Source organism: Alternaria rosae, assembly GCF_020736505.1.
Source record: "Alternaria rosae strain MPI-PUGE-AT-0040 chromosome Unknown BKA58scaffold_1, whole genome shotgun sequence".
Taxonomy (NCBI): Eukaryota; Fungi; Ascomycota; class Dothideomycetes; order Pleosporales; family Pleosporaceae; genus Alternaria; species Alternaria rosae.
Window position 1 is genome coordinate 526,392 of NW_025763570.1, and position 22,888 is coordinate 549,279.

The 22,888-nt window shown below is 53.1% G+C and overlaps 8 protein-coding genes across 8 annotated transcripts; 6 read left to right on the plus strand and 2 right to left on the minus strand.

The window, feature by feature from the left end:
* Window positions 1-301: 301 nt before the first annotated feature.
* BKA58DRAFT_349641 (uncharacterized protein) lies at window positions 302-3,092 on the plus strand. The gene is made up of 2 exons (XM_046168497.1): window positions 302-872; window positions 923-3,092. The coding sequence occupies exons 1-2, from the start codon at window positions 507-509 to the stop codon at window positions 2,636-2,638; spliced, it is 2,082 nt and encodes a 693-aa protein (XP_046030353.1). The 5' UTR covers window positions 302-506; the 3' UTR covers window positions 2,639-3,092.
* A 285-nt stretch (window positions 3,093-3,377) lies between these two features.
* BKA58DRAFT_433255 (5'-nucleotidase-like protein) lies at window positions 3,378-5,496 on the plus strand (the record flags this gene model as incomplete). The annotated part of the gene is made up of 4 exons (XM_046173170.1): window positions 3,378-3,651; window positions 3,705-3,760; window positions 3,811-4,870; window positions 4,922-5,496. 4 exons carry the CDS (start codon window positions 3,378-3,380, stop codon window positions 5,494-5,496), a joined length of 1,965 nt encoding a protein of 654 aa, XP_046030354.1.
* Window positions 5,497-5,580: 84 nt separating this feature from the next.
* Window positions 5,581-6,058, minus strand: BKA58DRAFT_463565 (uncharacterized protein). Its single transcript, XM_046174881.1, has 2 exons — window positions 5,878-6,058; window positions 5,581-5,792 (listed from the first exon to the last, which is right to left on the minus strand). The coding sequence occupies exons 1-2, from the start codon at window positions 5,963-5,965 to the stop codon at window positions 5,683-5,685; spliced, it is 198 nt and encodes a 65-aa protein (XP_046030355.1). The 5' UTR covers window positions 5,966-6,058; the 3' UTR covers window positions 5,581-5,682.
* A 719-nt stretch (window positions 6,059-6,777) lies between these two features.
* Window positions 6,778-8,264, plus strand: BKA58DRAFT_3010 (uncharacterized protein). The gene is made up of 5 exons (XM_046166917.1): window positions 6,778-7,232; window positions 7,282-7,413; window positions 7,464-7,594; window positions 7,643-7,742; window positions 7,793-8,264. The coding sequence occupies exons 1-5, from the start codon at window positions 6,971-6,973 to the stop codon at window positions 8,044-8,046; spliced, it is 879 nt and encodes a 292-aa protein (XP_046030356.1). The 5' UTR covers window positions 6,778-6,970; the 3' UTR covers window positions 8,047-8,264.
* On the minus strand, window positions 7,549-8,934 carry BKA58DRAFT_3049 (uncharacterized protein). The gene is made up of 3 exons (XM_046167036.1): window positions 7,784-8,934; window positions 7,634-7,726; window positions 7,549-7,582 (listed from the first exon to the last, which is right to left on the minus strand). Exon 1 carries the CDS (start codon window positions 8,813-8,815, stop codon window positions 8,048-8,050), a length of 768 nt encoding a protein of 255 aa, XP_046030357.1. The 5' UTR covers window positions 8,816-8,934; the 3' UTR covers window positions 7,549-7,582; window positions 7,634-7,726; window positions 7,784-8,047.
* A 1,151-nt stretch (window positions 8,935-10,085) lies between these two features.
* BKA58DRAFT_2946 (uncharacterized protein) lies at window positions 10,086-12,507 on the plus strand. The gene is made up of 6 exons (XM_046166881.1): window positions 10,086-10,558; window positions 10,607-10,795; window positions 10,855-11,136; window positions 11,195-11,885; window positions 11,945-12,151; window positions 12,207-12,507. Exons 1-6 carry the CDS (start codon window positions 10,329-10,331, stop codon window positions 12,264-12,266), a joined length of 1,659 nt encoding a protein of 552 aa, XP_046030358.1. The 5' UTR covers window positions 10,086-10,328; the 3' UTR covers window positions 12,267-12,507.
* Window positions 12,508-14,325: 1,818 nt separating this feature from the next.
* BKA58DRAFT_371629 (uncharacterized protein) lies at window positions 14,326-15,290 on the plus strand. Its single transcript, XM_046169048.1, has 4 exons — window positions 14,326-14,637; window positions 14,689-15,022; window positions 15,072-15,097; window positions 15,154-15,290. Exons 2-4 carry the CDS (start codon window positions 14,772-14,774, stop codon window positions 15,168-15,170), a joined length of 294 nt encoding a protein of 97 aa, XP_046030359.1. The 5' UTR covers window positions 14,326-14,637; window positions 14,689-14,771; the 3' UTR covers window positions 15,171-15,290.
* Window positions 15,291-20,503: 5,213 nt separating this feature from the next.
* On the plus strand, window positions 20,504-22,156 carry BKA58DRAFT_3186 (3-keto-steroid reductase). Its single transcript, XM_046167680.1, has 2 exons — window positions 20,504-20,778; window positions 20,829-22,156. Exons 1-2 carry the CDS (start codon window positions 20,711-20,713, stop codon window positions 22,078-22,080), a joined length of 1,320 nt encoding a protein of 439 aa, XP_046030360.1. The 5' UTR covers window positions 20,504-20,710; the 3' UTR covers window positions 22,081-22,156.
* The last annotated feature ends 732 nt before the right edge of the window (window positions 22,157-22,888 follow it).

The following is a 22,888-nucleotide window of genomic DNA, read 5'->3' on the forward strand; positions in this document are numbered from 1 at the left end:
GACTGAGGTAAGTACCAACACGGTCGGCGCGTAGAGTAAAGTAACAGTGGAAGAAAGCAAATTGTGGGTGTCTTATCTGGCCGCTACCGGGAGCATAGTAGCCCCGTGTAGCCTGTGTGTTTGGGGAAGGGGAGACAAATAAAGTCGAGAAGGGTGGAGGTAGTGATGGTAGGCATCATGATGTGGGAGGGAAGTGGCTTATGTCACTATCGGGCAAGCTACTGCCGATAAGCAGAAATCACGTGCGCATTCCGTCAACATGCCTAGCGTCTTTCGCGCTTGTAGCGTCAAGTAGTAGTGAGGAGCTCCTGTTCTGCGCATCGTCACGCCGCACGGCACCCACAGGCAAAACGCGAGACACGCCAGCAAACTCATGTTTATCGCTTGAGATGCGCCCACACGTCATTCCCACCACGCAACTTCTTTCTACACACTACATCCTAAGCTGAGCGCGTTCGCAGCCACTTTCCTCGCCTTACAACTCACGGAGCGCCCTCACAGCCACCATGCCCCCAACCACAGGCACCCGAACGTCTACGAGACAAGGGCGGGCTACGGTCCGACCTACAAACTACTATGCGCGCACCTTCGCCGGCCGGCTCGCAGCGAGCGGGATGGAGCAGACGCCCGAAGCTTCCAACAGCGCGCCCGGCTTCCTGCCTGCCCTCACACACTTTACAGGCGCCGTCGACGCATTCCCAAAGGAGATAATCAAGCATTTCTCCATGTTCAAGGAAGTCGAGGCGAAACTCCACGACCCAGAGCAGATGCTCACGGAGCTGCTTGACGAGATCGCCCAGCAGCCTGCCACCACCAAGGCGCAGCTGGCGGCTATAGAACAGGCTTCTACAGCATCCGAAAACAATACCAGCGTACGTTTTTGTTAGAGCGCACGTCATTCCTCCAGACTCACCATTCGCAGCTCAACCCATCCAACCCCGATAACCTCTCTCCAGAAGAGCACGCAGCGATCCAGAAGCGCCAGCTCTTCTTTCGCCTCCGAATGCGCATCGCCAACATGCTCCCCACGCTCGACGAGAAGCTGGTAGTGCTCCAGGGCGCCAAAGCCACCAAAGACAAGGGCCTCATGCGCATGCACCACTCCTTCTCCCAGCTCGACGGCGAAATCAGCGACGAAGCGCGATACGGCAGCCTCACACACTGGGCATACGCGGACAAAGAAGAGAAGAAAAAGGGCGGCCCATCCCACGAGCGACAACGGCGCGAGGTGGCTGCGGCGAACAATTTGGCCGCGGCAGCGCAGCATGTGCATGACGTCGACTCAATCGCTGCGAAGAGCGAGGCCAGACGCGAGGCCATGCAGGCCAACAAGCGTAGTCGACATCACCAGGTCGATTCTGACTTCGACGACCGACCCGCGAAGAAGCCACAGAAGAGGAAGCCCATGCCTGCAGAGACAGCAGGGCCAGACAGCAGGAACCTCGGGTTGGGCATCTCGAGCAATGGCGCAGGTCCGCACGGCAAGCGGAAGAAGACCGAAAAGGCCCTCGCTGCAGCGGCACCGGCTGCCCCGGCCATGGAGCGATCAATAAGCAGTGCTCTGAAAGCTACAAGTAACGGAGTACGAGGTGGCTCAAGCCCACGGGGTACCCCAGGTCCAGAGAGCGGTGCAGCGAAACGCAAACCTCGTGCCGCTCCCGTACCTGCGCAACGCAAGAACCCGCTTCCGCCGTACTCGCCCCCAATGGCGTCGTCGCCCCTAGCCGCCAATTTTGCCATCAACAAAGCAATTGCCGGTGCGTCGGATCGACCGTTATCTGCCCGTGCGCGCAAGAACTCCACAGCCAACTCGGTGGCGTCGCTCAAAGACCAAGAGGCTCCTGCGGCTCGGCGCCCCTCATCTTCTCATTCCGTACAACAGGCCGCTAGTAGCAATGTCATTACAGAGATTGAGCAGGCTGCTGGGACTGTGCGGGACAATACTTCGGTAAAGGGCGCGTCAACTCCAAAGGAGAGCGCAGAGGTCCCGCCGCCCTTTGACACATCCAACATGAAGTTGGAAGACTTGGGACAGCCTGAGCCAGAGAGTATGGACATTGATCCTCCTGTACCGGCAGCAGCCTCTGCAAGGCCTGGTCGCACTTCAAAAACTGCGACACCTGTCATTGGCGCGTTCCCAGAGATATCAATGGCGAGAAGCCGCAGCAGTCGCAACGCGAACAATGGTAACTCCAACTCGAACACCTCATCCGAAAACAACAGCACCACAGGCGCCGGGTCGAAACGAGGCCACAAAAAGAACACGCAACCGACTACTGTCACTGCCTCCCCCGCCATGAAACCCGTTCCCAACGTGAAATCGAACCCTCCGTCCTCCGCCGCAAGCTCTGTCGCACAAGAACAAGAATACCAAGAAGCCGAGGTAGAAGCCGAGGCCGAATCGGAGGCGGAAGAGGACGGCGATGAGCCCCGATACTGCTACTGCAACGAAGTGTCATATGGCAACATGATCGCGTGTGACAACGACGACTGCCCCCGAGAATGGTTCCATCTTGCTTGCGTGAACCTTGACAAACCACCCACTGGTCGGACCAAATGGTTCTGCAGCGACGAGTGCAAGGAGACGCACACCAAGACCAAGGCCAAGGGGGGTCGTCCAGGCAGTAGTAGACAATAGGAATTAGGAAGGAGTTCAAGGCGTTCTAGGACGGGTCCAGCGGGAGCTGGGTCTAGGCAAGGCCCGAAGGGTAAGGGCAAGGCTAGGTTAAATCTCTGGGATGGTTGGAATGCTCTGTAGAGGGGGCTTCCAACCGCGGTTTGCATTTCTTTGTATTCTTGTGTGGGTTCCGCGGCGTTGTTTCTCAAGGCCTGGGTAAATGGCGCATCTTCTCTCTTATGATCATGATATCTGGACCGATGATATCCGCTTTGGAGGACACTGGCGTTTTGCATCGTCCAGCTCATGGCATCGAGAAGCACAGCCCTCGCCTTTACTGGCTACATTATTGTATATGAGGCATTACCTTTGCTCTATTTGTTAGAGCAAGTAGCCCAATAGCAAAGTACCTACATGCGTTTACAAGTCTTGTTGCAAGGGATCTGGAGTGGACGCCATTCCAGGGGACCTTCCTGACCCCTCATACATGCCATGCGGCAGCGGTACGGCACCCGTCAGCCTCAAAACTGCCCCTTGCAGATCCACCCACGACTTGGAAAGACGTCATCGTCATTGGTCCACGCGCCGTCGCCATGCAGCTCAGCCTGGACCCTGAAGCGCTAGCTGCGTTCGATGATGCAGCCAGCAGCCTCGGGGCATGCTCACCGCTCGAACACGCGACACGAACGCCTTGGATACCGTAATCCCCGACGACTCTCTCTTGTATTGTAACACGTATGACATAGACTCCAACTTCATCATGGCACCTACAGACCACCCTTCAGCGGAAGAACTGCTCATATGCGAGCCCCAAGGTGGCGCGCCGAGTGCCCCGCCAGACCTCCGTTTCTTACACTACAATGATGTCTACCACGTTGAAGCGGGGTCAAGAGAACCTGTGGGCGGATACGCTCGATTCCAAACTCTCGTCAATTACTATAGGAACGACGAGAGATTCAAGGACCAACCAAAGCTCCTGACCTTTTTCTCTGGAGATGCGTTCAACCCAAGCATTGAGAGTAGTATTACAAAGGGTGAGTGAGCTGAATCGCCCGAGGGTATGCAAGGAGACTGACGCTAATTCTAGGAAGCCACATGGTTCCTGTGTTGAACAACATTGGCACAGACGTCTCTTGCGTAGGAGTATGCTCGTCCATGTCCGTAAACGTCGATCTCAACTAACGACAACCCAGAACCACGACTTAGACTTTGGCGTCAAGCAGTATCGCTACCTCACAGCCAAATGCAAGTTCCCATGGCTCCTCGCAAACGTACACGATCCAGCTCTCGGCGACGGCGTCCCACTCGGAAACGCGAAGAAGACGGTCATACTCACAGCATCCAACGGCATCAAGGTCGGTGTCATCGGACTCGCAGAACGAGAGTGGCTCGACACGATCAACGCGCTTCCGCCGGACATCATATACAAGAGTGCGTCGGAGACTGCGAAGGAGCTTATACCTGGCTTGAAGGAGCAGGGCGCAGAGATCATCGTATGCGTGTCGCATCAACGAGAGCCCAACGACAACAAGCTGGCGAAGCAATGCGGCGGCGGCTTGATTGACATCATCCTCGGCGGCCACGACCACTACTACTCGTACAGCCTGATCAACGGCACCCAAGTACTGCGTTCAGGCACCGACTTCAAACAACTCTCTCATGTCGAGGCATGGCGGAAGCCCGAAGGCAAGGGATGGGATTTCAAGATCATACGGCGTGACATTGTCAGCAGCATACCACAAGATCCCCAGGCAATGGAGCTGGTAGAAGAACAAACACGCGAAATCAGAAAACGGTTAGACAAGCCGATCGGATACACCGCTGCACCACTTGACGCCCGGTTCACAACTGTACGGACCAAGGAGTCGAACATCGGCAATTTCGTCTGCGATCTCATGCGCTACTACTACTCAGCAGAGTGCTGTATCATGGCCGCTGGAACAATACGCGGTGACCAGATCTATCCTCCTGGGTTACTGAAGCTCAGAGATCTGGTCAACTGCTTCCCATTCGAAGACCCGGTTGTGGTACTAAAGGTCACTGGCAAGGCGATACGAGAAGCACTGGAGAACGGCGTCAGCAACTACCCAGCACTCGAAGGAAGATTCCCACAAGTCTCCAACATCACCTTCGAAGCCGACTACTCAAAACCACCACATTCGCGAGTAACAAACGTGACAATCGGAGAAGAGCCCGTAGACGAGACGCGCGAGTACGTCCTTGCTACACGAGGCTACATGGGCCGTGGCAAAGGTACGTCCCTCTCTCCTAACAGACATAACCGGCCTACTAACTCCATTTCAGATGGCTACACATCCCTCCTCATCGAAGAAGAAGGTGGCGTCGCCAAAGAGATCGTCTCAGAAGAAAACGGCGTCCTCATATCCACCATCCTGCGCCAATACTTCATGTCCCTCAAGGTCCTCGGCAAATGGAAACGCTGGGGCAAGTCCATGAACACGCGCTTCGCGTCCATACAAACAAACTTGCAGAAACACGGGCATGCGTTTCATGACCCGAGTCCTACTTCGCCTACACAGTCGCGCGGCAACAACGCCGTTGAGGACTTTGGTGAGAAGAATAAACGCGACGACAGCACACATGACACCCTCGGAGAAGAAGATCCAGATGAAGATGAAGATGAAGACGACGGGCCTATGTACGACTCTAGGGTTCCAATACAGTTTACAGACAAGCAGACCGAGATGATAAGGCGCGTTATGCGGAAATGGTGGCGCGTTGCTGGACTAAAAGGAAACCCTAAGCTGTGCGATGAGCTGGACGGCGCGGAGTTCCAGGTTAACTGGACGAAGGCTATTGCGCCGAGGTTGGAGGGCAGGATAAAGGAAATTGGGCCTGGGGTTAAGATTGAGGCATGAGGAGGGAGGGGCATGTAGAGAGGTCTGATGGAAGGAAAAATTAGGAGAGGAAATGGAGGTCACTGGTATGAAGAGAAAGGATGTGTACATGATGGTCATGATTCATAAGCCTAGGCTGGTTGGAATGCGAGTCTGCGTTGGTGCAGCTTCCATATGCTATTAATCCCCATACCACATACCCCTCTTTCACTCCTTCGCATACCCCTTGTACGTACCGTATCCACCAGCAGGCGGGGGAACGTTCTTGTAGTCGCCGTAGTTCGCTGGCTTGGGAGCGGGCACGTTCTTGTAGTCACCTTTGTTTGATCAGTCATCAGATAACTACATGGAAGAGAAGACAAAAGAAGGAAGTAGCTGGATGAATAGATGGATATAACTTACCGTACGTGCTGTATTTACCCTGGGCAACTGCCGCCGGTGCGGCGAGGGCGCATGCTACGAGAGCGAGGATGGAGAGGATAGACTTCATAGTGGATGTTCGGGGTTGGGGAGAGAAGGTTGGTATTAATGGGTAGGAGGGAGAGGCTTGTTTGGGTGGGCAGTAGGAATGGAGTCCTGCTGTGCAACCGATATGCATCCTGAAGACCGTGCTTATATATGTACATAGGTCCTTTAATCGCTCACCTGAAGCTAGCTCTTACCTACTCGCATGCCTTCCCCGCGTGTCTCAGCTACATTGTGCACTGGTCTTCCTCTTCTGTGGCGTGATTCCAGACTAAGATCTCGTATGTACGGCGGGCTGACTATTGAGCTAGATCCGGTCGAAGCCGAGAGATGAGAGGCTTGGTGGGGAGCGAGCGGAATGGAGCTGGTGAGGGAAGAACGAAGTCTAGGTGAAAACCGATGGTGTCTCATGGAGAGCTGAGAGGAACTTCGGCGTCATACACCTGAGGTCCATGTGTATTCTCGGTGTGTTCAGCTTTGGCACTTTGGCAGTCGAAATTCTGTTTCTGACAGACTTTACTGCTACCCCACAAAGCCTCGACGCTTTTGGAATCTGCCTCTTGCATTGTAGATTACGCAAGACTCAATGTGGCGCTCGTGATGGTAGCTGGCATCGTGCTATTGATTCTACTTGTCAACTCTAGTCCCGTATCTATTCTTGTGGTGGTGCATTGAACTCACAAGTCAGCTATCGAAATGGCGGCACGCGCGCTGCAAGCTCCTCGAACGAAGCTTAGCGTATATGATGACCATTATTTCCGAGAAGGCATACGAGACAGGTCATGGTGGTTGTGTGTCCCAGCTCAGCCCTAAAACGCCACCAGCGATCGTGAATGGAGGGGTGCATCGCATGTCGTATTCAGCTTAGGCGGGGTAAGAGCTAAAAGCTGATAGTGCGACTGACCACCACCTGCGACTGTTTTCGCCATGGCTACCCGTCGTGTTTTTGATCTGGCATTCCTCTCGCTTCTGGTTTCTGGCTTGATCTTTGAATTCGTGTACATGTCTTGACATCTTCTTCTTTGCCGCCATGTCTGACGTTGGAAACGAGAAAGGACCAAGTTACGAACATGATCGAGAAAATGGAGACTGTGAGAGATTGCTTGCAGATCACGAAGGGACTTCCTTCGATTTGCGACCGTCGCGACAAACACCGCGGCATTGGTCATGGTTAGCAATTGTTACCGCCTTTCTTGGCACGGCCATATTGTCTGCCTTCCTAGGAGCGTGGATAGTTCAAAGGGAGCGACTCGATGCAGATAAATTTTGCATCAGGCACACCTCGCAGTATTGTATGGCCGAAGGAGCTGCTTGTGAAGAGTGTCCTGCTAAACCTGTCAGCTCCGATCGTCAAGGATGTTGGGATTACCTACAACCAGATCCAATTCAACGGTTCCTTGTTGGTATCAAATGCGTATCGACTAGACGCTGGACCTGAAGTGGATGCGGCGTGGAAAGAGTTGGGGGTGGACTGTAAGCCCTCTCAATGTACAGAGATACCAGTATCTAACGTCCATGACTAGATCATGCCGCAAGAGTACCAGTAGAGGAGGCCAGAAGGTCGGGTCTTGCCTCGGACCAAGTAAAGATCAAAGAAGAATACGGAGGTGGATATCCCGCACACGTGGAAGGCTTGCACCATCTGCACTGCTTGGTGAGTTTTGCCGAATGCTGTGTCGAGAGAAATATTGACCATATATAGAATCTGTTGCGAAAGTCCTTGTCTTGGAATTTCGAGTACTATCAGAAGCAAGGGCTCGGTCCGTTCTCCAACGATGGGAACATTCTGAAACACCACGTCAGTAAGTCAGCGTCTTTACATATATCTAGTGATGTCACTCACCACTTCCAGCACATTGCCTTGATATCTTGCGTCAGCAGCTCATGTGTACGGTTGATAACGGCGTTCTGGGCCAAGTATGGTATCAACCTCCGGACAAACCATTGCAAGCCTTTGTCGACTTCAATACCGTCCATACGTGTCGGAACTTTGATGCGATTAGGGATTGGGCAGAAAAGCATCAGCTACCGGCAGTGGAAGATACACCGCCCGATTTTCTCCAACTACCGGAGGAAGGTGATCGGATATATCATGATGTTCCGTAGACTACCAAAATGGCTCGGAGTTGTCGAGCGTCGCCCATTCATCTCCTCCATCGCTCCAATCTCTCCAAATATCTTTCGGTATTATATCCAACTGGCCGTGACGAAGTCTTGCAAAATCTACGTCGAAAGGATGCGGCTTGAATGTCTGCCCTTGGCTGCTGGCTCGGTTCATCAAATCGAGCTTGTACATGCGCACTATCCTCGCAGCAGCACGAACAAATAGCTCTTTCTCCATATCCTTTTCCCATATGTCTTCTGTGAGTATCATCACCATATGCGAAATTTTCGTGAACTCGCGAAGGACGTTGGATAGGCTACCGTCTCGAAATCCGTTCAGTATTACTTTTGTTACGGCGACTTTTCGCAGCTCTTGGGGATTGCAGCCCGTCGCATGTCCGAAGTGAGCCAGTAACCCTACTTCGGGCGAGTCGTCATAATGCTTCACACGCTTCCCTTCGAGCTGTACCAACAGAATGTCGGTATCGATACGGAAGTAGAATTCGCCACCTCGGGTACCCGGAATATCCGATGCCAGCTCCACGATATGGTCCGCTTTGATAGCTTGGTAACGAGCCTCTTCGCGCGACTCGTGACATATGTTTACCACCGTCGGCGCAGGGCTAGGAGAGTACCGTGGGCAAAAGTGCGTTTCGTCATGAGTTTCATCGTGTGGCTTTGTCTCCAGCGCAACCAGGCGAGGCGGCTCGTTCTGGTATGCGAGTGACCAAATCTGCAGGCGGAGCTCCTTGGGCAGCAATGATATAGACATGGCTGTCAGGGGAAAAGGTGGATTTGAGCTACGTGGGAAGGCCACGCCCGGACCTTCCCCGTGCAGAGGTCACGTGCTGTCGCGATCCCAACGTTGGCTTTCCGCCATTACGAGTCCTACCCACTTAGCTCCACTTGGCACGGATGCCTAACTTTATACCGATAACTATCCCATGTCCGGCAACACATCACACATAACGCATGGTCAGCTCCGATATTCGTGCCTCCGAGTTCCAAAATTCTGTGTCTCGAAGCTTCTCGGGTTGATCCATCTCCAAGTCCAGAACATCCGCGGAGAGCCGTGGATATTGCGGTCAGATCGTCAATGGCATGGTCGTTGTAATTCATATCGGACTTTTCGCGGTCGTCGCGCAAAATGCCATCCGTGGATCCATCCAAATCATCGATTCGCATGGTGGTGATCGTTGTAAGCCCAGGTGGCACAGCACGATAGCGAGTCATTGCCAGAGGCAAACAGCCTTTGCTGACATCACGTTAGTCCATTGGCAGCAAGAAGCCTCGTGGACAGCCTGGTGAACAAGGTGTTCGAAGGTCGGTGAAGGCTTCCTGGAGCTTGGGGCAACCCGCCAACCCTCATTGTGAAGAGCATGAGCATGGTGCGCCTGTTGTGATACCGCTGGAGCTGGTAAATTGATGAGGCTCTAGGTGGATTCGATGCGGGTATCCCACCGGAGCCCCTTGAAGTTCCACTGGAGAAATAGCGACGGCGTCCTCTTATGTGGATCTGTTGGACGAGCGACCCGCTGTATGTGAAGTCACGCTGACATGCGCGCGGATGCTTTGCCGGGCGGAGAGTCTAGTTTTGCTAGCATTTGGCCTGATCGACGATGCTGAGACCGATCAACGGCTTGCCTCTCGAGCTCGGAAGAGGCTGAAAGATTTGAGGCTCCATGTGACGGGGCTGGGCATCTTTGCTGTCGTGTTGTTGGTCGTGGAGCTATTCCCCTCCCCCGCTTTAAAGGCAAAACCACCCCTCTTCGAGCGTCATACCGCAGACACCGCATAGGAAAGGCACGCGCTCGGATTCCGCTGCCGATTAAACACCGAAACCTTCGTCCTCCTACGATGCTCTCCTGGCGATTCTCTCTCTACCACCTCAACTTCAACTCATAAGCTTACACACCCAAAATTCGGTGTTCTTTGTCGCGAGACCATTTTCGCAGCGCACCTTCGGAACAACGTCATCGGCATTTGCGCTTTGCTGCGGCACCGCATACCCACACGCAACCCGTCGCAATCCAGACATACTCCAGCGCGTACACCGCAGAGAAGCTAATCGGTTCCCAGACCTGATTGGCTTATTTAGAAATTTTTCCGTTCCTTCGCAATACCCAGTACCGTTCTTGGTGACGAATTTGGGGAAGGAACACCTCGCGACCAACAGCTGCAGTCGTCGCACGCATTCCACAAACCCGACCGCGGACGGAAGACATCTTCCGTATAAGTACAACGGGTCGCATACACAGTTCAAAACATTCAGTACAGCTTTCAGCATGTCGACAGCAGAAATTTCCGCCCATGACCCTGAGCCGCAGCCAGTCCCCAAGGGAGAAGAAGCTGGAGACGAATCGCAGGCGCATTTGGATGAGGGGAGGTTGAGGCAGTTCTTCATTGGATCCATAGACCAAGGAACTACAAGTACCCGCTTCATCATTTTCGACGGTCTCGGTGAGCCCGTAGCTCAACATCAGATTGAGTTCACCCAGAAATATCCTCAGTCAGGGTCAGTACTGCGCATGCCTCGTGACTTAGCATGGGTTAATTAGCGTAGATGGCATGAACATGACCCATGGGAGATCATCAATTCCGTGGAACAATGTATCGATAGGGCTACGAACATCTTCCTCGACAACGGACACGAAATCGAAGACATCAAGGCTGTTGGCATCACCAACCAGCGTGAAACAACAGTCGTCTGGGACAGCAATAGTGGGCTGCCACTATGCAATGCGATCGCTTGGTACGCATAGAATATACCCAAAAAATGAGGACACAGCGACTGACTTCATGCGATTCTAGGCCAGATACCAGAACCAAGGGATTGGTCCGTGAGCTGAAAGATCGCAAAGGCGCCGACGAGCTACTCCACATGTGCGGACTTCCCCTGTCGACCTACCCGTCGTCAGTCAAGCTCCGGTGGCTGCTAGACCACAACGACGATGTTCGCAAAGCATACGACGAGAACCGATTATCCTTCGGCACTATCGACTCATGGATATTATACAACCTTAATGGCGGAAAGGAGGCCGGAATTCACGTGACGGATACTACCAATGCATCTAGAACCATGTTCATGAATCTGTAGGTCATCCTCTGCATGCTTCTACTTAAGCGAAAAAGCCCACTTATGCAACCCTAGGCACACCGTTCAGTACGATGACAAGCTCTTGGAATTTTTCGGAATCGACAAAAACAAGGTTAAGCTGCCAAAGATCGTCCCGTCTTCTTCACCCGACGCTTTCGGATACCTGCGATCCGGTATACTGGAAGGCGTTCGCATCGCAGGGTGCTTAGGTGACCAGTCGTCAGCTTTGGTCGGTCAGCAGGGGTTTACGCCCGGCTCTGCCAAGAACACCTACGGTACCGGTTGCTTTCTGCTGTACAACGTGGGCGAAAAGCCGGTCATTTCGTCGCACGGACTTCTGGCAACCGTCGCATACGACTTTGGCGGAAAGCGGAAACCCGTGTACGCGCTCGAAGGCAGTATCGCTGTAGCAGGCAGTGGTGTCAAGTTTCTCATGAACAACATGGGCTTCATCACGCACTCGCACAAGATCAGTGACTTAGCAGCGTCTGTGGAAGACAACGGTGGATGTGTTTTCGTGACAGCCTTCAGTGGTCTGTTCGCTCCCTACTGGATTGACGACGCCAAGGGCACTATATTCGGGATCACCCAGTTCACCGAGCGGGGACATATCGCTCGTGCGACTTTGGAAGCGACTTGCTTCCAGACCAGGGCCATTTTGGACGCCATGGAGCTTGACAGTGGCCACAAGCTTAACATGCTTGCAGTCGATGGCGGCATGAGTAACTCAAATCTTTGCATGCAGGTACGTAAATTTCCCTACATATGCCCGTTTATGCGGCCTCCACTAACTGTATTCGATAGACGCAAGCGAATATCATCGGCATTCCCGTCGACCGTCCCGCTATGCGAGAAACCACAGCCCTGGGCGCAGCCATTGCAGCTGGATTTGCGGTCGACGTATGGAAAGAGTTTGACGAACTGAAGGAGATTAACCAGAAAGACCGCATGATCTTCAAGCCAAATGTTGACAAGGAGGTGGGCGAGAAGATGTTCAAGAAGTGGGGAAGGGTAAGCAGATTCCACGAACCAGATCCAAGAGTGACAATTGCTGATTTCTTACTAGGCAGTCGAGATGTGCCGCGGCTGGCTAGATGCCGGAGAGGCCAATGGAGAGTTCTCATGATCTACACGTGTAATGGAGCCTTAGATATCCACACCTCGCGCGATATTTTCCTCGCATCGTCGTATGGAGAGTAATGAACTGTTTTCAACGAATACACCCGCGCTTAGGCATCCCGATGAAGGGCACGTGTTCGGGCCGCTGCATCTTCCAGTACCGTCTGTTATTCGTTCTTCACACAGGGTTTATGTCTTAGGTGGGCTGACGGCCTTCAATACATATAAGACTCAGTGCTATAGCCACATCACTGCTTTTGGCCTTACCGCCGGTTTGGCAACGCGGGGCAGTGACGGTCCCACATATAGTTTCTGCCCAGTCAGTTCACCGTTCTGATGGCATTGAAGTTGATATCCATGTCTCGCGTTCAGCCTGAATGTCCATTGTTCTTGCCAATGAACAACGGATTGCGTGTCTACTAGGTGGAGATTTCGAGGATGGCCCAATAAAGAGTCGACTAATTATAATAGACTGACCAAATGTGTAGATGTACCTTGCGTCTTATACGGCCTGGGCCCAGCTTAGGCTTCCGCGGGAGAGGCGCTTCAAGCTGCAGGTCTCCCTATCAGTAGTGGAGTCAATAGCTAGGCTGCGAAAGCCAACATACACTTGCCGACAAGTAAGGGATATAGAGCTGTGCCACATGTTCATGGTACGAGAAACGTCTGATTGAGTCTCGACTTTCCAATAGAAATCGTATGACGCGTTTGTATGCAGTCATGGTCTATCGTTACGAAGTTCGCTTTGTGGATGATTCGACTCTTCACAAGCTCGCGTTTGAAATCTTGAGCGAATACCAATGGGCGGACTTATCCGATTAGCAACGAATTGTGTTGAGCATAGGTAAGACATGCACTCAGGGGTCACGATCCTGGTACGTTCTGCAGGCTTTTTCACCTTTGGCCGCCGTATGAGACGACGTCCTGCATTTGTCCTGCGCACGCGAAGCGGCAAAATCCCAACTATTCCACGGAGTCGACGTGTATCCCGTTCTCGGTAGCCGTATTCTTGGTAGCTCCGTCCTTGACCAAACGTACCCCAACTGAACAGGGTTGTAGTTGGCCGCCTTGCGCGAGCCGATGCGCATTGTCTTTACCTATGTCATGCGGCGGTCTGGCCCATTATCGCAAGAAACCCACTTGAGAATACCTTTTTGTAAACGAATGTTACCAGGTTCCTGGTATACATACATGTACATGCACACGTTGCTGAGAATCTCCGTGCGAATCGCAATTGCTGTTCTCCGTCCACGCAGCTACGGCACAGCACTCAGGGCACGCCCGGTCCATCAATGCGAGAAGCCTACAAGCCATAATGAGGCGCAATAGCTGTGCCGTACAAAGGTGTGGACCGTGCAGCTGCCATATAGCAGGTGCAACCGTAGGGTAGTATGAGTAAACAGTTGTGTACTTGAGGCGGGCGTCCGAACCCAATGGCGTCATGCGGGCCAAATCCAACTCGACAACAGCATTGGGTCCATCAAACACTCACAACACCACATCATCGCCACAGAACTCAAACGCAAACCCACTCCATCATGCCAGTAACGAGTCTGCGCATTATGCTCACGATGCCAGAAAGTGAGGCCAGCGACCAGGGACCCGCCGACGGCCACCAACGGTTGGAGCATGTCGCGCAGCCGCGCTCACTGTACGCGGGACGGCATATGGTGATTGCGCAACACTCGACCTCCGGATGCTCTCGCGATATCGACTGGGGCCGGGGAAGCGGGAAAGTAAGCATAAAGGACACAAATCGGTGGAAACTCCGGTGCAGTACTGCCGAGAAAGGCACGCCCAGGATGAAACAGGCGCCGCAATGCAGCGACCGCCCTATTCCCGCAGTGTGTAAACGTTACCAATAATTGATATTTGGTATATCGTCGACCTGTCTCGCGACGTGCAGGAAGGGTGACCCTGGCCTCCGAAGCTTAGTGTCTGCCACAGTCAAGGATTTTCCAACGGCTGCACACCCCACGCGCCACCTTAACGTGGAACCGTAGTCGCAGATCAAACTTGATCTGTGCACGTCTGATAACTTTGAACTTAGTGCACACTAACGACGAGGCGGATTGGCGCACTTCTAAATCCTATACCCCCTCAGCCACTCACAGACCGCCATTGCCTGTCCGCTGGCTATCTTACCCTGAGAGCAAGACCGAGGATCTTGACGCGTGCAACCATCTTGTTCAAATACGGCCAGAGGCCCTTGTAGTCCCTCTCGGCATCCGGGTTGGGCTGCCACTTACCTCCCTCAAGGTTCATGGAAGCGAGAGGACTTCAAACATGAAGGTCCCCACCCACGTCTATGATGTGCAAAAGGCTCGACCGCTCTCGGGCTCCCGGGTCCGTTGAACATTCACGGCCACTACCATGATGCATGTCAACTGACGAACCAGGTTCTATGGACATGGGCTAACTTTGCATAGCTCCCACGGGTACCTGATCGCACTGACGTCTGTCTGCTGCTCTGTCTGGCTTACTATAACATAACGGACCGTCGCGCAGCTGCATGCTAATCCGGAGATTTCATCAAACGTACCAACAAAATCGCTTGCTTGCCATCCATTATTGCTTGTGCCTATCCCTTTGGAGCTCTTACTCGTCAATCGCCTCTAACGCCTCACGCCCGTTCTTTCCTACCACCATGTGCGACTACACACAAGTTCAATACAAGTGCACTCACGTCCGTTACGTTGTCAAAGCCTGGTGCACCAAGTACCAACAAACGCATGTAAGGTGTCCGGCCAATGTCACGGCAGTGTAAGTGTTCGTCCCGAAAACCATGTCCCTAAACTGATTGCTGGTCCAGAGAATACAGACTCAACGAGAACTGCGGTTCGTTGTCCCATTTCACGATTTCCGTTACGAGTACAACCCTAACACGAGACCAGGCGATTGCAGACGATGACACGAATCCGCTCCTCTGCATCATTTCTTATCATCACGGTTGCAATATAGCACGGCGTACACGGCGAATACGGCGGGAAGCTGCACAATACCCCATTTTGAATGTTTTCCTACCTTTTTGGATAGTCGAATGTATCATCACTGTCAATTCCAGAAGCCATCTTTCAGTACTTCTTCCAATACTGCTCCACCGACTATGGCACTTAACCGAGATTATAGTCATCAATGTCCGGCGTGGGTCTTCAGCCACGATGGCGGAGCTGCATCCATCTGCCGACAACCTTTGGCAAGAATGCGATAGCCCATGGCACCTTGACGTTTAAAAAAGGGACCGGTTTCCAATCAAAGTTTATGTGGATTTGGTGGTACTGCATTAGCCAAAGCAAATCGCAGGTGACACACAGGATCTTACCCCCCAACGGCCACAACTCCGAAGCACGCAATCGGCCACCAAACCAGGCGCCAGTTACGTGGAACGTGAACAAAACACGGAACGCGCACCGAAGGAACATACCTTCAGTACTGCATTCCGTGTGTTCCGACCTGCAAAACTATCCCCAAGCATAAGGTAAGCTGAGCGCGTCGGCTCAATGTCGGTCGCCTCTTTATCTGTCTCAGTTTCGCAGCTTTAGAAACTCTCGAGCACTAACCCGAGCAGTGCCTGACTCCCAATTGCGTCGGGTTCGCTTTTCGCAATTCCTCGCATTCATCACCAAGTTAGACTGGAAAAGATGTCGAGATATGGATCGGCCGAATACCCGCTTTTGGCTTTTTAATACATGCTCCTCGCATCGTAGCGCCAGGTCGCTACCTGCAGCTACGCCAGACTTATGCAGCTTGCCAAATTGGTGTGGCTTACCACGTCCCTGGAGCGCGATAAAAGGATTGGTAAAGCCAGTAAAACCCGTCTTCCCATTATGCAGCTTGGCCAATCACGATAGTTAGTTCGCCAGAGGCACGGTCGGGTCGTGCCTTCGCAACCGCATGTCAAAAAGTCTTAAGCTAAACGTCGCATCGCATAGTAACGCGAGCTCAACACAAGTCGCTGCATCCATGCGTAGCTCGAAGGATATCGCCATGATGTTGGCGAGATGGAGTCACGATCCTCCGTACCAGGCTTCGAGGCTTCGCTGGTGTCAAGAGTCAGTCCTGCCCACTATTTATTCTTCCTCCACCAGCAGATCAGGGTCATCAGTCAATACGTTGGGTACGGCCTTCGAATCGAGCAATGTGAGCCAACCACGTCGTTTGGACAACTCATTGCATCGGCAACTCCGCTGAGCCACACTGGAGCATGACGAATATTGCCATGGACGCACGCAGACGGTTATCTGGTTCGTATGTGTGGGGAGCTTATGACAATGTGGGAATGACCAGCAGCATGACGCCACCTCGGTTTCATCGACATTGAAGCTCTGGCTCTCCGCCTTGACGCGTTTTACGAAGTTCAACTCAATTGCGGGTCCCGGACAACAACTGCAAGACAGCTGAGAGGATTCAAAGACCTCCTCCAGAACCAAGTGTAGTGGGCCAGGAGAGCATTACCTATATTCCACTTTGGAAACCTTCTGGAAGGAGAATCATGATTGTCTCAAGGCCTTGCGGGAGGATGATGATCTGCGCTACTGACTCATTGTCCAACCGAATGATGGGCCAGGAGCAGACCAGACGGCGTAGCATGTTGCTATTGTTTTTTCAACAATTTCCCAAGCTCCACGCAATACGACGAAAAGCAGAGCAAGTACTGCCAGATTGATAGATACATACTGAAGCAATTGCTTCGAATTACTGATGGACTGCACCCTGACCCGCCTGAAGTTGCATCGTGAACCCTCAAGAGGTACCGGCTTGACTCGCAACCAACGACAACTTCCCCACCACCCCCGCCCGCCACAACCAACCTTTAAAACTCGTAACCTGGTAAGAGGACCACAATAGGGGAGGCGTAGTAAGTGCAGCGCATCGAAACCCTCAATCATCACTCCACTGCAATCCTCTTGGCGTCGTCCTGATATCCAGCGGTTGCGGCTGCAAATCCCGTTCCAATCTCCCGACGGAACTTGAAACCAAGACCTCAATGACAGGACCGTCATCCGAGCAGGTCGTGGCGAGACAGTTGGTTATTGATCCGGTCACGACATAGTAATCTCAAAAGCCAGTGATACGTCTCCGTGTACCAATATCCCAACACTACCTTTGCGCGGTTTGTCACGGGCTATTTCGGTGATATAAGCATACCCTCCCGCCGCCCCGCGTTCAGCAGGAACCTAATTCTGAGTTGACATGGGGCCGGGGGCCGGATGAGCTTGATTTGGGCACATCTAACGACGTTGGGATAAATGGCTAGCTGGTGGGCAATTACGCACCCGGTCACGGCAAGCAATTGCGCGAAGGATGTGGGTCTGCCCGGACACGGAATGTGACTCATGGCGATTCGCGTGGATAAACGTCCGGCTTCCAGGTGAGTTGAAATTGGCGGAGAGATGTGCTGCGACTGGATATAACAATAATGTGCTAACGTTGATGCAGGGTGCCACAATGCGTGGAGTGGTATGATTCCCGCATGCATGTGCGGTCATGTTATCTGCAGCCGTCGTACCCTCGTCACAGTACAGTGCGCAGCTCGAGGCGGGCACGGTCGACGACCAGCATTGCATCGCCATCAACACTAGGGATGTGTCGTCAACCCACGGTATCGTTGGTACATGCCACCTCCTGGTGCTTACGACACACAGGCTAGTCTCCATAGGATCAGGAGCACACGGAGCGGATGAGATAATGTATTAGGCTCGTCGATCGCACCTGACTAAACGTCTTGGTTGGAAGCCCACCGCATCTCTCTACCTTGATATTCTTACCACGGCCTCTTTCTCCTTTACCCTCTGCAGGAAGCGCCGGAGTAACCCTCCTAGCCAACGGCGGATCGGAGGGTAGCTAGCCTTGCATGCCGGCACTTGCAACCTGCACCGGTACTTCCGAGCCATAGCTCGTATCGACCTTCTGTAACGCGTGGTGGTCTGTGACTGTCACGACGAGCCTGACAGGTGACACACAGTCGAGGAGGATCATGTTTCATACCTGGTGCCTGAGCCTTGAGGATCCGCATTGGTGGCCTATCCGGCACGGCCCGGGCTGTCACCAGAAATGAATACCAGTGCGAGAGTCGCCTGTTTTTGCTTGTTCTCACATGGCGTGTACCTCTAGTCCAGCGGCCCGATGATGCATTGTGTAAACATCCACCGCTACTTTGTCGACTCTTTGATCAGCACGAGCTGCGTATCTCGGAGAGTTCGACAGAGTTGAAGCTCCGTCGCGGCGACTGGGATCCCATGTCATCGCAAGAGCAGCACCGCAAGTGCTTTACCGCCATCGCAAACCTTCTCCCAAGAGAACTCCTCAAACGGAACATACCGCAAACATTTTGGAGTAGATAAACGAATAACGTATACAACTTGCTCAGCCTCGGTCGGTCCGAGCGTTCACACCGAATAGCAGTGCGGCCGTAACGGCGTCAGACTATCCGCTACTAGGACAGCGGAGCCTTCTCCGCCCCGCCACGGCCACGGTACGGCGCAAAGTCTGGCCTTTTTACTAGCACGATCTGAGACGCAGCTAAAAGGCTACAGGTATGACGTGCATAACGACTGCAGAGCTAGTCGTGGATCGCCTTTCGGAGGTTTAGCATTGTTTCCACGCCCATGGCGCGCGCGGAGACAGCTGGCTATACAGAACAGACGCAAAGTATATTCGGTCTAGATTTGGCAAGATTGGCTCCTGTTCAGCAAACACATCTATCATGCCAATCCTGGGCATCGCTCCTGCTTCCACAATCTGATAACCGGCATAAACTGACGATATGCTCTCCGGCGCGTCGACAGCCCGGGCCTTACTCGGCAATATACTTTCAACCTCCGCTTCACCATCCGGTTGGTAACGCACAATGTTCTGTATAACCTCGCAGTCCCTACCCCAATAGTTCGAACAACGGGATCAGCATGAGCATGATTTGTCAATGACACTGATACGAGTTTTGGAACAGAGGCGATCACCAACCTCATCAGCCCTGCCTTGGGTTGGGCCGCTGCGAAAGAATTCAATGTATGAAGTTATACCTGACCTGACCTGACGATGGCCAACCGCGTGGTCTTACCGCAAACAGGCCCCACATCCCCTCCCTGTAGCAGGGAGAACCCAACTACGGACGAATATCAAGCTCGGTTGGACTGTCAGAGGCGTATGTACGAAAGACTGTAGTGCTGTGAGGCGGCGGGTGATCACGTCTTTGCCGTGTCTCGGCGTTTTCACCGATAGTACACTTACTCAGGAGCACGGCGATGATTGCGGTAAGGCTGACTTGCAAGGTTGGTTCATGTGAACAATCCTCCGCTGTACAAGGTATTGCATATCCGCGACATTCCGCCAGGACCCTGCCAGACGCGCTGCGCACCGCCAAGGCTACCGAGATGCCGTGCAACATCCTTGCAAATACGTTGATCTGGGGCATCATGCGGGTTACAAAGCTGACGACAGCATATGTCTACGTATGCATCCTGCCCAGCATACGCACGCCTTCTTGGCCACAAACCTCGAAGTCTGGGGGGTACACATGATCAGCGGGAGCTACCCCAACTCGCTATCAAAGAGTTTGACACAAACTGTCTGTCATACCGTCCCATGCGCGTAAGTCCATGTCGTGGATCCCTTGGGCTACACATGGTCCATCCTGGCATACCGCTCTTCACGCATCAACAGCGCTACTGCCTCCACTACAAGGAATGTGTATCGTGACGAGGAACAAAAGCGAGATAATGCAATGTGCGAACCCACATTGGATAATAGAGTTTGAAGAAGTTTACCTTCAAGGGCCAAAAAAAAAAGCGTTGGTTTATTTGCGTCGCGGGCGCGGCACTTGGTCGTTTGTTCGTCTCGTGACGAGGTCCATGTGGGGGATGGGGCGCCGTGTAAAGGCGTAAACTTTGTTTGCTGAAGAGCCACAGGCGGTGGCTCAATGGACATTGAACCGGTCGACTATTGGTATAACTTTGGAAGTGCATTTTGGAGGGGGCTAGAGGGGAAGAGGTCTTTTCCGTAGAAAGACGCAGGTCTTCAAATTGCCTTAGTAGCATACTGGGTTTCAATGGTGCGGTGTAGTTGTTACCCGCGTGTGCAGCGGGTTCAAGACTGACATGTGCACCATAAATGATTTGAGGATCTAAACTACGATAGGATCGAGATCATCTCAGACTGCTCACACAAGTGATGTCCAGCTCGGTAACGCGATTTGATCCTATGATACATTTCAAGGTTATTTCCACTATACGCGTTCATTCTGTCCAGACTTGCAGTCTCTTAGTAGCCTCTGGACTCTTCCATGATACACGCTCATACCAAAAGTTGTTTAGATACTCGCAAATGCTTCCATGAATTGTCCAACCAAAAGTCGTGTTCAAGAGTGATGTAGGTGGTGATTGGTCAAAGCGCGCCTTTTGCCGTAGCGAATTCAGGAACAGGCATCGCTCATCCTCCATCACGTCAGCCAATATGTCGCATCTCGAAGACATTCCCACACCCGACAATGGCTTTTATGTTCTCGTCACGGGCGCAAACAGGTTCGTATATCTGCCATTTTCTCGTATGCAATGAATTGACCCATGTGTAGTGGCCTGGGGCTTGGTATTGGAACCCGTTTGATCGACGAATTCCTACAAACGCGTCCTCAAGACGAATCCCTCGTCCTCATCATCACAACACGCGACCAACGGAAAGGCGACGCGACGATCGAGACGCTACAACAGCATCTGCGCAAGGTCATTCGCAGCCATGAACAAAAGCTGCCGGGCATTGCACAGGTGCTGCAGAATCGCGTGTATTTCCGCCAGGAGCGACTGGATCTGCTGAGTTTGGTCTCTGTGCAGAAGCTGAGCAAGAAACTCCGGCAAACGACACCAAAGCTCGATGCAGTCATCTGCAACGCTGGTATAGGTGGATGGACGGGTATCGACTGGTCGCGCGCCGTTTGGTCGGTCTGCACAAAGTGGTTGCAGGCTACCACCTGGCCGACGTACAAGATTTCTGGTCGTGAATGGCTTGCAAAGGAACAAATACCTGCGGACAAGAAGACGGAAAAGGAGCCCCCCTTAGGCGAGGTCTTCTGCGCCAATGTCTTTGGGCACTATCTGCTGGGACACTACCTCGCACCATTATTGGCGAAACATCCTAGGAACGAGGGGACACGGGGCAGGATGATTTGGGTCAGCAGCTTGGAGGCGTACGAGCATGTATTCGACCTAGAAGACATACAAGGCATCACATCGCATATGCCATACGAGGCTACCAAGAGGCTGACAGATGTCCTGGCCATTACCTCTAGATTACCTTCAACCACGGAGCCTGTCGACCAGTACCTCGAGCACGCCCAAGATACGGAAAAGACTACGAAGCCACGACTCTACGTTACACACCCAGGCATATGCGCCACATCGATAGTGCCTCTTCCCCTCATCCTCCAATGGGCCATGGTTGCCGCTTTCTACATAGCGCGCCTTCTCGGCAGCGACTGGCATACCATCTCGGTGGACAAGGGCGCGACTGCCATGGTTTGGCTGGCGCTTGCAAGTCAAAATACGCTGGACAACATGGAAGCAAAGGAAGGCGTAGGGAAGTGGGGAAGCGCGGCGGATGTCTGGGGTAGAGAGCGTGTAGATCGCACAGAGGTGGCAGGATGGGGATGGGGAGGCAAGCTGGGAGAGTACAAGAGGAAGGGGAGGGATCCGTACGCCAAAGACCTGACCAAGGAGAGCCAAGAGCGTTTCACAGAGACGGGGAGGAAGTGCTGGGAGGAGATGGAGAGGCTGCGCGTCGAGTGGGAGGACCGACTGCGACAGGCTGGAGTGGTGGTCGAGATGGAATGATCACCATCCCCCGCTCCCCACATGCACGAGGCCACAAACTATTGTATATCTTTAATATTTCACGATAGACATAAACTTTCTCTCCTTGAGCCCCACATGCAGAGCAGCGGGGCACAGGGTTCGGCCAAGCCATTAACTCAGCAATTCACCGTCTACTTGCGACGTGACAAAACCACCAAGTAGGCAGCTAGCGAGCAAAAAAATTGCCCGAATGACAGTGTTGGCGCCGACATTATGCCGGGCGATCGCTTGTCGGAGGGGAGCCCGAATGCTTGGGCAACGCGAAGGTTGAGGCCTGAGCTTGACAGCTGAAGTATGCAGGTTGACGGCGACACGGCAGGGACAAGGCCGAGGCGAAGGAGATCTTGGATGGAGGGTTTGAAATCGTGGTAGACTACGTCAACTACGTCGCGGATTTGATATAAAAAGAAAAGTAAACGATAAGAGCTAGGAGACCACGGAAACCTGGACATTGTTGTGTGCCACATCACAAGTCACCTCGGCGACGACCGACGAACGACAGGACTGACCTGCGTTGGAGGCAGCGCTACTGGGCATAGTCAGGATGGTCGGGGGGAACGCGCCACTCTGCGCCGCACTCGGGCTCGCAGGCGCTTTCGCCCTATGTGGCGTATCTTGTCGTAGATGCTGAGGACATCGTATGGAAAAGCACGATGCGCCCCGAGATAGTTATCACAATGCTGACAATCCCCCGCAATCGCAAAGTCTTGTTCGTAATGTTTCTTGTGACGACATGCGTCGCTCATGCAGCAATCCCAGGAACCGCACTCGTCAACCTCGTCAACGC